The 13,114-nt window shown below is 43.7% G+C and overlaps 1 protein-coding gene across 6 annotated transcripts in view; it reads left to right on the top strand.

Annotated features, from left to right (window-relative positions):
• The first annotated feature begins 100 nt into the window (after positions 1 to 100).
• The window catches only part of KPNA6 (karyopherin subunit alpha 6), a 53,867-nt gene continuing 40,853 nt past the window's right edge, over positions 101 to 13,114 (top strand). For 4 of the 6 annotated variants that reach the window (XR_012326244.1, XR_012326242.1, XR_012326243.1 and 1 more), the window contains exon 1: positions 101 to 319. Coding sequence is in view for 2 of the 6 variants with exons in the window: in XM_019938226.3 (XP_019793785.1) it covers positions 241 to 319 (79 nt within the window). In the remaining 4 variants the exon portion in view is untranslated. Of the gene's footprint in view, positions 320 to 3,058; positions 3,215 to 9,891; positions 9,953 to 13,114 lie in introns of those variants that run through there. The other 2 variants (XM_019938228.3, XM_019938225.3) reach the window with 2 other exon arrangements.

The following is a 13,114-nucleotide window of genomic DNA, read 5'->3' as shown; positions in this document are numbered from 1 at the left end:
CTTTGATAATTGATGTGATTATGAGGAGAAAAAAAAAGTCCTATTTTTATACTCCCAATAAGCCTGTGTCCTGTATTTCTTTCTCCTTTTCTTGCCTGTCAGGCAGAGAGCAGAGGTGTGGGATTCTTGGCCAGGACGCCCCATGTGTGGCTTCTGGGGCCCCTGTGAGCTCTGCCTTCTCCGGTGGAGAAAAGATGAGACACCCGAGGTCACCGTAGCATGGTAGCTGCTGCTGGCTGAATGCTCGCTGTGTGCCAGAGGCTGTTCTACATGTATGACAGGCCTTGTCTTAATCCAGTTTTTATGACAACCCTAGGAGGTAGGTGCTGTCACTCCTATAGATGAAAACAGGAGCTCAGGGAGCTATGTATCATGACTTGCCCAAGGTAACACAGCTAGGAAGTGGTAGCGCTGGGTCCCAAAACCCTCTGAAAGATAACACTACTATCCCAGCAGAATGTGATGTACTGATTCCCAGCACGCAGTCACTGAGACCCTGCTCTGTGTCAGATGCCGAGGTAGATGGTGAAGATGCCAAGACACAGAAACAAACAAGTCACTACACTGGGAGGGGTATAACAGTTACAAGGTACAGAATAGCACAGGGGAGAGAACATTTAATGCTCTCTGGACTTCTTGGAGGAGGGGATAGTCTGAGTTGTATCGGCCACTTCCTAGGTGGACAAGAGGGGGTAAAGGCGCTTCAAGCCGAGCAGTAGCATCCTGGGGTATTTGGAGAAGGTAAGCAGAAAGTGGTTCCTAGAGCAAGAAAGATAAGGAAAGTTGCGGGGAGGTGGGCTGGATCTGGAAAGGTCTGCAGGGACTGGATCAGGGAGGACCCATGGCTCTAGGCTAGGGAGGGTGTGTGAGCAAGGCCAAGGGCTTGAATGGAAACAAAGCGGCTTGGAAGGCCACCTGGCTCCTGTGGAGCATAGGATGGAGGGCTCAGGGGCTGGCAGGAGAGGAGACATGGTCATAGCCATTCATCTAGTCTGCCCGTGTCCCCTGAGCCCTTGTTTGGCTACAAGTTATGCAGATGCTCCAATGGTGGTGTACAGGAGGCAGACACTGCAGCAAATGTTTGTGGTACCTCTGCGGAGGCAGGCATTGTGCCAGGCACTGGGACAGAAACAAAGATGAGGAAGATACTGTCCCTTCATAGACAACCAGGAGAGAGAGACACCTTGTGAACAACCTAGATTGCCAATTGCTGAGGAAAATGTGTGTCCAGGGCACCGGGGAGCAGAAAGGACAGATAGTCTGACTCTGTCTGGAAAGACAGGCTTTTTCAAGAAGGTGAAAATTGTATTCGGTCTTGAAAGTGAGTAGTTCACCTCATAGTCAAGGGGGAAGGGAGGGCATTGCGTTCCAAGCAGAGGAAAGAGCATATGCAAAGGCACAAAAGAAGATAGGAGCATATTTGGGGGAATGTGGTTCCCCAAATATGGATGGAGCCTGGGTTGCCTGGCAGGGAGTAGCGCAAGAAGCCAGTAAGGACCAGCCTAACTGTCAGATTGAAATGTTTGGGCATTACCTAAGGCCGTTAGTAGGAAATCACTAAGCAGAGGACATGATAAGATCTCTGCTTTTGGGCTTCCCTGGTGGCGCAGTGGTTGAGAGTCCGCCTGCTGATGCAGGGGACATGGGTTCGTGCCCCGGTCCGGGAAGATCCCACATGCTGCGGAGCGGCTGGGCCTGTGAGCCATGGCCGCTGAGCCTGCACGTCCAGAGCCTGTGCTCCACAACTGGAGAGGCCACAACAGTGAGAGGCCCGCGTACCGCAAAAGAAAAAAAAAAAAAAAAAAAGATCTCTGCTTTTAAAGAGATAATGGGTGCAAATGGGAGAACCTGGAGGCACACCAGTGAGGAGGCAGGTAAAATAGACCAACAGAGAATGAAGAGGTCTGACCTTGAGAAGTGGCAGTAGCAAGAGAAAGATAACACTCCCTTTCCTGACCCTGAGTCCTAGAATTGGCTTTTTGAGTTGTTTCCCTAGGTGGGCCAGGTCCACAACTAGAGGTGGCAATTTGTTATGACAGGACCTGGGCTTCCAAAAGATAGCTCCCTCTTGGGACCAGTGACTTGAAGACATAGCCTTCCTCTGTGTGTTGAGGTGGGGGACAGAAGGACTGGAATCCTATTATGCAAAAAGGGAGGTCTAATGTGCACCAGCCATAAGTTCCATGATTCAAAAGACACACGACAACGGGACTTCCTTGGTGGTCCAGTAGTTAAGAATCCGCCTTCCAATGCAGGGGACGTGGGTTCGATCACTGGTCGGGGAACTAGATCTTGCATGCCGCAACTAAGAAGTCCACATGCTGCAGCTAAGAAGCCCACATGCCCCAACTAAAGATCCCGCGTGCCGCAATTAAGGACCTGGCACAGCCAAAATAAATAAATATTAAAAAAAAAAAAAAGATGTATGAACCTCAGAGCCTCAATTTCCTCATGTCTAAAAAGGGAGATCATATCCCTTTTTTTGTGTAACTCACAGATCTATTCATTCGTTTGTTTATTCATTCAACAGTTATTCATGGAGCACATACCACGTGCCAGATGCTGTGCTAGGTGCTGGAGATCAGTGATGAACACTATAGAACTGACTTGTGCCCTCAGAGAGATTGCAGTAAGGCTAAATGAAATAGCTCTGTCAACTATAAAGCACTGCACCGGTCTCATTATTTTTCCACTTTGTATCTCCCAATAAGATTGTAATCGGGTTTACTCTAGACTTCTTCATTTCCTTATCGCTATATCCTTGAGCAAGTCACTTCACCTTTCCAGATGACTCCTTATTCATATATCCGGCTCAGGGTCTATGGGTGGTTTTAACTACAAAAGGAAGGAATACCTTTCTGGAAGAAAAAGTTTCTACGGGAGGAGACCTCACTACAAAAAGGAAATAGCAGAAAAAGCTGAGAAATCCTAAGCACACTTAACTTTCTTTCGTAGGTATCCCTCCCAGTTTTTCTCCACCCACTCCTTTCATATTCCATCCTTATTCCCCGCCTTTAATAGCTGCGGTCTCTTTAAATGCGGTCGTCGCTGTGAACTAGGCGGTGGGGCCGAAAGCGCGTTTCTTCCCGGGATTGTTAAGTTGTTTGTCCGTTTCGGGCTGCCGTCCTGCAGATCCGCCATATTGTCTGCTGAAGCTGCCGCCGAAGCTGCCGCCGCTGCCGCCGCCAAGTAAGAGCGAGCGGAGCCGCGATGGGTGAGTAAGGAAACCAGGCATTTGGGGACTCGGTCTGAGGCAGTGTCGGGGCTTGGAGTCTGGCGAGAGCCTGTCTGCAGTCTGCAGAGGATGTCTGAGTCTCCTCCAAATAGGGTTGAGGGGAGAAGCCAGGCCGGGAGCGCCGCTCAGGCCAGTTTGGGGCCAGGTTAGGCCCCAAGCGGGGAGCAGTCTTTGGGGGCTGGTTTCGGAAACACCTTGCCACTCCTGGAGCCCCCACGTGGTGGCCCTGGGCCGGACCCCACGCGTTCCCGGAGGTTAGAAAGGGGCTGACCCTCCGGTCTGGGCCGGGCTCCCGGTGGCAGGCCCGGGAGGCGTTTAAGGCAGCCCTCTCCGGCGTGTGTCTGACCGACGCGCCTCTTAACTGGATTCACTGGTTGCCCTGAACTCAGGGAAACCCTCCCTACGTCGCAGAGAGAGTTATTTGGCGAAGGGACGCCAGGCGAGCCAGCTCCAGGCCTGTAACCAGGGGCAGCCATGCCGAAGGCAGCCTGGGCCGCTGAAGGCCGGGAGAACTTACCGAGCCGAGGCGGAAATAGGGTGGTTCGGTTGGGTTCAGAGTGACAGCCTTCGTAGTGGTAGAAAACCAGTGCCAAGATCTCGTAGTCATGTATAGGTCGGGGGCTTTAGGTTTCTGGGCCTGGCCCTGGTTAGGAGAAAAGGAGCGACCTGTTGCTCTTTCTAAAGGGACTCCAGGTAGCAAGGCCTGTGCTCAGAGAGAATACGATGGCGAAGTCTTTGGACTTAGGGACAGAACCATCAGTGGTACTTCTTCTCCAGCAATGAGAACTATTAAATTTGCTAAGCTCTTCCCGTGTGCAGGCATTGCTCTGATTGCTTTACATGTCACGTTTTATTTAATATGCACAACCTATTTATTGAGATAGATACTGCTATTATCCCTATTTTACAGATAAGGAAACTGAGGCTTAGGGAGGTAAAGTAACTTACCCAAGGTCACACAGTCAGTGGCTTAAACCAGGTTGATCGCTCCAGAGCCCTAGTTTATAGCTGCTGTTCTTTATGGCCTGGCCCCCAAGTGATTGGGCTGGAAAAGGGGGAAAGAAAGCTTTTAATCCTAGGCAGAGTTGTAAAGGTGTTTTGTATTTTTGCTAGTGGGCCCACTTTGAAATCTTTAATCTGAAAGAAACTGGAAAACTGCAAAGTGAATTGCTAACCCCAACTATTGTGGGTGTGTTGGGGGTGGGGCTTGAGATTCTGGGATTGAGTTTTGTAAGAAACCTGATCCTGAGGAAACATAAATTACTCCCTTGAGCTGCAGGGCAATGACTTTAGAATCAGATCTGGCATTATAATCCTGCCTGCTACTTCCTAGCTCTCATCCAGAGAAGTCACTTAAATGTCAGATGCAGTGATGCATGTGGAAAACATCCAGTACAGTCCACGATAAATGTTATTTTCTTCCTTTCTGAGCCTTCCTTTCCTCATCTCTAGAAAGAGGGGAGGGGGCAGGGTTATCGAGGTGTTAGAGAATTAAATAAGATACCACAGTGTTTGGAGACTAGTAAGGGCTCTATAAATATCAGAACAGATTCTTTTCCACCTTCAATAATGTTTTCAGTAATGTTTGTTCCTTTCCTTTAAGTACTCTGGTTTCCAGAATCCTCCATTAAGACTGATAGGCCTGTCCTTGTAGCTGCAACTTTATGTGTCAATGAAAAATTTTAGGGGCTTTTATGTTATAGATTTTGTATTGGCCTTCAATTTCAGGAACACTGCTGCCTCAAAGGGAAGGGGCTAATATTTAGTTTATTAAGCCCAGTGAAATAAATCTGACAGTGATTTACTTAGTTTTTATAGATGGGGAAACTACCTCAGAGAACATAACACAGTTAGTTACAGCAAAGCCAGAAGTGAGATTCTTACCCATTTTGCTGCACATAAACCTCTAAGAAGACTTCAGGTGTGATTAAATTTAATCCTTTTCTGGTAAACTTTGAAATGAAAGTTCTTCAATAGAGCAACAGAACCTGACCAGGGTCCTGAAGGGGAGTTTTAGTCTAGAGTCAGGCAGCCTCCTCTCTTCTCTGCAACTCCATTTCAGGTACCTCCCCGCCACCCCCATCCCGCCTTGCACCTTGTCTTTCTGAACACCAGGCCATTGGGGTTTTTGTTTGGTGGGGTTTTTGTGTGTGGGTTGGTTATTTTTGTTTTTTTCTCTGATCCTTATACTACGGGGTGAAATATATCCTTACATTTAATCCTAACATCAAATCCGAGATAATTTGGGTTATCCCCATTTATAAATGAGTAAACAGGCTTTGAGAAGATTAGGTGATTAAGTCCAAGGCTGGTGATCTAGGCCCTAGGGCTGGGAACGCTAACATGGCCTGCGTCACACCTCCATGAATCTAGAACCTGCTGTGTTTCACTGCCTCTCAAGAGTACGCTCCTCGAGCTCTGGCCTATATCCTATACTATTTCTCCTGTGCCAAACTTCACTAGCCTTAACAGACCTTTGCAGTGATTTCATTGCTCTTAGGAACCCTGTGGGGTTGAGGCTTGCAGCTCTGGAAGTTACTTTTTCTAACCCTCCCCAGCAGAGACCGCAGCCTCTCAAGACTAAGTCTTGGCAGACACCGGTCGTTTTTATCGCTGTTCCTGCCATCCTGCTAACCAGGAATCTGGCAGCACCTTCCCAGCCCCAGGGGGTAGGTCTTGATTGATATAAACTAAACCAGTCATTGTAATTCTATCTCCCTAGGCTGTGATTGATTTAAGTATGGGCATGTGATGCAGATTTTGGCTAATGAATGTGAAAGGAAGCCTGGAGGACTTCTGAAAAGGGTTCCTTATTTGCCAAGTTTTATTCTGTTGTTTTTTTGCCACTTTATATTTTAACCCAGGTATCACCAAAGTGTGAGAGCTTCAAAGAGATGGAGAGATAGGAAAGCTATAATAATAGCGAACACTTACATAGAACTTGCTATGTGCTAGGCACTAAGTACTGTAATACTAATTCGTATATTTCTCAGATTCTCACATTCTAGTTGAGAAAACTGAAGCACAGAGAGGTTCAGTAACTTAAGCAAGGTCACAGCTAGTAAATAGAGGAAATACTCAGGTAGTATGGTTCTAACCAAAATATAGGCTATTAAGGGCTGTGTTCTGCCTCTGGAAAGGAAAGATCCCTTTTCTGACTCTGAAATTGCCATTAGCAACGCTGGAATCATGAGGCAGAATTTAGAAATAAGAGCAGGCAGTTCGAAGGGTGAGGGTCGAGAAGACGGAAAGAATCTCATTTCTTCATGATGTTTTTGGAACTGTCCTGTCACTGGGCTCTAGGATACTAAAAGCTGCTTCTGGTTTGCTGCAAGTAACAAAACCTTTCTGATAATGCCTCCAGGTCAGGAAGTAATTTATCCCATTTCTTAGTTTCCCTCCAGCCTTGCCCACCCACCCCACAGTTCCTAACAGCAACTTAGAGAGCTACTAAACTGTGTCCCACAAGCATCAAACTCACTCCCCCTTCCTGGTGTACCTTTCCTACATTTTTGTTAATGGTGGGACCACTGGCCCAGACACTAGGGCGTAAGATAGAAATCTTAACCTATTTTTGGTTCCTTACTCTTTTCTTCCCTTCCTATATTGGCAGTTGTTGGATACTGTGATCCTGTTACTGATGTCTTCCCTAAATTGTTTTGTGTATGTTATTCTCACAGCATAGTCCCACAAAGACTTAATTCTGTGGTCTTTAAAATTGCTAAGTCTCAGGCTCCTTGATGTGAAAATATGATAATACTATTTATTAATGTTGTTAGTGAAGTGTCAGTGAAGTACTAGGTGTCAGAAAATATTGTAAATTGTAAAGGTGTTGTTACTTCAGGAGCCTTCTAAATCTGTTCTATATAGCCTCCGTACCCTGACCAGTTCTGCTGCAGCAACGTTGCTAAAACACCCTTCTGGTCTTGTCACTCTTCTCCTTAGTTTAGGAACCTTCATGGACTTCTTTTTGTCTACAGGATAAAATCATAACCCATAGGGTATGGTATTCAAGGCCTTCCTATTGACTTTACTAGTCTTGTTCGATTTAATATTTATCCACATATCCTACATTCTACTCAGACTACCTCCTTGGTATGTACTTCACCTTTCCTGGTAGAGAAAGTGACAAAAGCAATCCCTTCCCCACCCATCTTTTCCTATGAAAATCTTGGCCCTTTTACAAGATTTAGTTTAAATGCTACCTCCCTCAGGGACCTTTCCCAAATATGTGTGTTATGCCTTCCAAACTGGAAGTGAACTGTCCTTCTGAATTCTGTAGCACTTTGTTCTTGCCTTTCCTATAGCTCTTTTCATATTTTATCTTGTGTTACAGTTATTTCATTCTGTAATACAGTTAGAGCTTTGACCAATTGCTTAATCTCCAGAGATTGATTTTCCTCATCTCTTAAAACAGGGGTGATAGCATCTGCCTCATAGGAGTGTTAGGGTGATTAAATGAGCTAATGCTTGTAAAGTGTTTTAAGGTGGTGTTTAGCACACAGTGAGTACTCAGTAAGTGATAACTAATTGCTATTAGTCATACAGTGAGCAAATAAAGTACTTAGTATGTGTCAGGCCCTGTGCTAAATATAAAAGATAAATCAATTTGTCTTTTAGGGGAAGGCAGAAACATATTATGAATACTTGTCAGAAACATTTTTAGGGATTAGGCAGGCAGGCACCTGTTATTTGTTAATTTCAGCAAATGTTTACTGAATGCCTACTGTGTGCCAGCTACTGTTCTAGGCCCTGGAAATACAGCAGTGAACAAAACAGACAAAAATATATATATATTTTTAGTGAAATCCTAGAGCTTAAATTCTAATGGGTAATCGAGTAAAATCAACCAAATGTAGACTGGCGGGCCAACTAGAGTCCCATGCAATCTGATGAGGTCCAGCCAGTTGTTGCCATGACAGAATGTAGGTCTAGTGTTGCCTTACTGCATAATTTCGCATCCCTTTCCACAATCCCTCTCCCCCTTGAGGTTGGAAATCTGAATTTTCATATGATTTCATAACAGATTAAAAATTTTTAGATGTTACAAGTTAACTTTTAAAATCTAAACACATTTTGGGAATTCCTTGGCAGTCCAGTGGTTAGGACTCTGCTTCCATTGCAGGGTGCCCGGGTTCGATCCCTGGTCAGGGAACTAAGATCCCGCAAGCCGTGAGGCAAGGCCAAAAAATATATACACCGTATTTATTATAAAAGGATGAAGACAAGTGTTTTTAAATTTATTTATTTTATTTATTTATTTTTGGCTGTGTTGGGTCCTCGTTGCTGTTTGCGGGCTTTCTCTAGTTGCGGCGAGCAGGGGCCACTCTTCATTGAGGTGCACGGGCTTCTCATTGTGGTGGCCTCTCTTGTTGCAGAGCACCGGCTCTAGGCACGCAGGCTTCAGTAGTTGTGACACGTGGGCTCAGTATTTGTGGCTCGCGAGCTCTAAGAGTACAGGCTCAGTAGTTGTGGTGCACGGGCTCAATTGCTCTGCGGCATGTGGGATCCTCCTGGACCAGGGCTCGAACCCGTGTCCCTTGCATTGGCAGATGGACTCTTAACCACTGCGCCACCAGGGAAGCCCAAGACAAGTGTTTTTAAATGTCTTGCTGATCATGATACCATTGTGTATTCAGTAAGTATTATTTTTAAGCATATTATACATTCAGAGTAAGGTGCATGAGAGAGTGTAAGTCCATATTTTAAATAATCTTCTAGATAATTTTAAATCTTTGGCTGACTTAGATCTGATTAGCTGGTCATTATGTTATTTTGTTTTGTTTTATTGTGATGTGGCAGGTGAAATTCTGGTACTTAGGAGCTTTTACTTCCAGAGACATCAGCTCTGCTGTTTCTTTGTTCCTCTTCCTGCATTATTAACATTATCTTCCATTCATTTTCTTTTTTTTTTTTTTTTTTTTTGCGGTACGCGGGCCTCTCACTGTTGTGGCCTCTCCCGTTGCAGAGCACAGGCTCCGGACACGCAGGCTCAGCGGCCATGTCTCACGGGCCTAGCCGCTCCGCGACATGTGGGATTTTCCCGGACCCAGGCACGAACCCGTGTCCCCTGCACTGGCAGCGGACTCCCAACCACTGCGCCACCAGGGAAGCCCCATTTTCTTTTTTTAAATTTATTTATTTATTTTTGGTTGCGTTGGGTCTTCGTGGCTGTGTGCGGGCTTTCTCTAGTTGCAGTGAGTGGGGGCTACTACTTGTTGCAGTGCGCGGGCTTCTCATTGCAGTGGTTTCTCTTGTTGTGGAGCACGGGCTCTAGGCGCGCAGGCTTCAGTAGTTACAGCATGTGGGCTCAGTAATTGTGGCTCGCAGGCTCTAGAGCACAGGCTCAGTATTTGTGGCGCACAGGCTTAGTTGCTCCACGGCATGTGGAATCTTCCTGGACCAGGGCTCGAACCCATGTCCCTGCATTGGCAGGCGGATTCTTAACCACTGCACCACCAGGGAAGCCCCGATACAGTTTCTTGGTAGGACTCTAAGCTGTTTATTTATTTTGTGAATGTTAATTTAGTTAAAAGTAGCTATCTTGTAAATCCACTTAACTAGGCACACAAACTACAGTGTCATGCAGTATGATAAATGTGAATGAACTAGTGTCTTCACCTGATTGGTATAACTCCCAGTCTTCCTTCAGGAAAACTTGGCCACCTGACCAACAGATAGAAGTTGCCAGTATTAATAGGCTAAAGCATAATACAGGTAAGCCTTACTTATATATATGTAACATTCGTATATATTATTTTTATATATATGTAACATTTGTATATGTTATTTATATACATATATATGTGTGTTAGTTACAACATATGTGTATGTTTTTCTTCCTATGTCCCAGTTGATTTTGTATCGCATACCATTATAAAATGATAAATATTTTGAGTGGAGCAGTCCGCATTACTATGGATTTATATAATAAGGGGGTCCACCCCGCCATAGGGGGATCAGGGAAGGCCTTTAAGCTAATGAGAGCTGATCTATGGATAGTTGTCAGTGGCAGGGTGAAATGATTATTTCACAAGCAAAAGATTGGTAGGCTAGGTGGGTTGGTAGCATAGGGGGAATGATATTTGGACCTTATCCTGATAACAGTGAAATGCCATTGAAAGGTTTTAATCTCAGAAGTGACGTGATCAAATTAATTTATTTATATTGCTTGACTGCTCTGGGGAGAATGAATTAGACTGCGATAACATTCCAACCAGGAGGTTCTTGAAGTAGTTGGTTCTTAAGTAGTGTGGTAGTCCTAGCAAGAGATGTTGATGGAGATTGAGGTAGTAACAGTGGAGAATAAGATTTAGGAATTTGAATTAGCAGGGCTTGGTTATTGGTTTCATCTGGAGGCTGAAAGTGGTTGGGGCAGGGTGGAATTAAGCATGACTCCTAGGCCTCTTGCCTTGAGCAGCGGAGTGGATAGTGATGCTTTTAACTGAGTTGAGTTTAAATTTGGACATTTTTGAGGTATCTCTGTGACCTCCAAGGGAAGCTGTCCAAAAAACAACTGGATAGAGAAGTCTGGGGCTCAAGCGTGGGGTCTGGGGATGGAGATAGAGGATTCATCATCTGTTTATATATGGTAACTAAGACCATGGGAATCACTGATAGTGCCTATGAAAAATGTATAGCATGGGAGATGGGCTGAAAAGAGAACCTCAAGTTTCATTAGCTTTAATGTGCAGGAAGAAGGGGATCAGCAGCCACAATTTGAAGAAAACAAGTAGTGATTGATGTCTCATAAACCAACGGAAAAGAGTATTTCAGGAAGGATATGGCTATCAAGATTGAGTGCTGCCAAGAGGACGAGAAAAATGACTGAAAAGGTCTATTGAATTTAGCATTTTGCACTTGATCAGTGTCTTTTACGAAAACAGTTTTGATAGCATGGAAGCAGATTGGAGTGGGCTAAGAAATAAGAGAGGAGAGACAAACTGTTTCAAGAAGTTTGGAATAAAGAGAAAAGGAACAGGTTAATGAGGCTCTTATAAAGTCTAGGCAAGAGATCATGAAGATCTGAGTTAGGGTAATGGCAGTAGGAATGGAGAAGAAGAGACAGAGACAGTCCAGAAATAGGAAATAAAGCTGACCATTACTAGTGATTGGATATGGGGATAAGGGGAAAAGAGTTGTCAAGGGTGACTCCCAAGTTTCTGACTTGAAAAGCTGAGAAGATACTGGTACAGTTCCCTAATCCCTTATATCATTGTTTCCTCAACCTTTCCATTCATTATCACCTTCCTAAGAAGCCTTTTTAGACATCTTTTTTCCCTAATGCATCCCTCCCATGAAATTTTAACATGCAGATATACTCTATATCTTTTTACGTACAGTAAGTATGTCTGTGCTTTATACATTAAATGAGTAAGCATAAAGCTTGCTTTTTATTCAGTGCAAGGTTAAGAGTGACTAAACAAGATTTTTAGGTTAAAAGTTAAAAAGCTATTTACATTTAACTAAGTTTTATAGCTGTATTTGCTGAGTAACTTTTATTTACGTATATAAGTTGTAATGTATCAAATTGCATATGCAAATTAGTATTTATAAATACAGAAACAGTGTAATCAGATTTTTAAAAATCATTTAAAGTTGTTCATTTTCCAGCAAAAACAAAACAATAGAGAAAAATCAGTTTCTTAACATTATTTTTAGTAAACATTTTAACTTTTGCTGATATGAGAAAATAACTTTTAACTAGCTGCTAGATAGTCGTTCAGATATTGTTAACATTTTTCTTTTTAGCACTTGGCATAATTAATTGGGACACATTTTAATTTGTAGAATTAAATAATAAAATGTAAATTTTTAATTTAATTATCAAAACCCATGTCACACACAGAAGCACTGAGGATCAAACATAAATAACATCCACAGGGCAAAACAGGCATGCTCAGGCCACCTCTTGTCATATGACTTCAAGATTCAGCCATCAGTCAAGAGAAAGTCCCCCAGTCATAGCTGTCTGTTTGCCATAGCTTTGTAGTATAGTTCTTGCATACTTTTTGTCTGCCTTTTATGAAGTGAGTGTCAATGCTGCTTATGTAATACTCAAGAAAATCCAGCAAGAAAAATTAGATACTAGGGAATAAGTCTTTATTTGTAAGGTTGAGCTTTGGAGGGCCACATACCATTGTAATATCTAAGTTCTCCCCCTCCCCCATGAACCAGTTTCACCCTTTTGAGTGCATAACACCTCCAGCAGGGTCTGGGATAGAGCCCTGTATAGTCAAATAATATTAATATTTTCAGGCAAATCATTTGAATATTAATTGAGTGGGATTAATAAGGGCTATAAATAGTCTCATGTTAATTTTGTTCAGGTTTTGTTGCTAAATGTATTTTGTGTTATATATACTAAAAAGCTTCTTATTTTCAGAGCTCTTTTGATTTCAGAATTCCAGACATGGGATTGTGGATAATGAAATGTATAAGGAATGTATGAGGAGTAGGTTTATGGAGATGATGACTTAAAAAGAAATTTTTTTTAAGCATTTGAGGTGCTTATGGAACATGGATAGAAGGAACCCCTTGAGTATTAGATATGCACTGCAGATGTAGATTTGAAAGTCATCAGCTTTTAAATCTTCCAAAGAAGCAATAATTGTAATGAGACGTGGTTAGAATTGCTTATCTTGGGGTGAGGTAAATGGTAGAGAACAGGCCCTTTCTGAAAACTCTGGCTTGGGACTTCCCTGGCGGTCCAGTGATTAAGACTCCATGTTTCCACTGCAGGGGGCACAGGTTTGATCCCTGTTTGGGGAACTAAGATCCTGCATGCCACACGGCGTGGCCTAAAAAAACAAAACAAAACAAAAAACTCTGGCTTATTGGTTCTTACAGCCTAGCTTTGGAGGGAATGAAGATGGAATA

Source organism: Tursiops truncatus, chromosome 1, assembly GCF_011762595.2.
Source record: "Tursiops truncatus isolate mTurTru1 chromosome 1, mTurTru1.mat.Y, whole genome shotgun sequence".
NCBI lineage: Eukaryota > Metazoa > Chordata > Mammalia > Artiodactyla > Delphinidae > Tursiops > Tursiops truncatus.
Note: the sequence above shows the minus strand (reverse complement) of the source record. Positions and strands in the feature narration are given on the sequence as shown.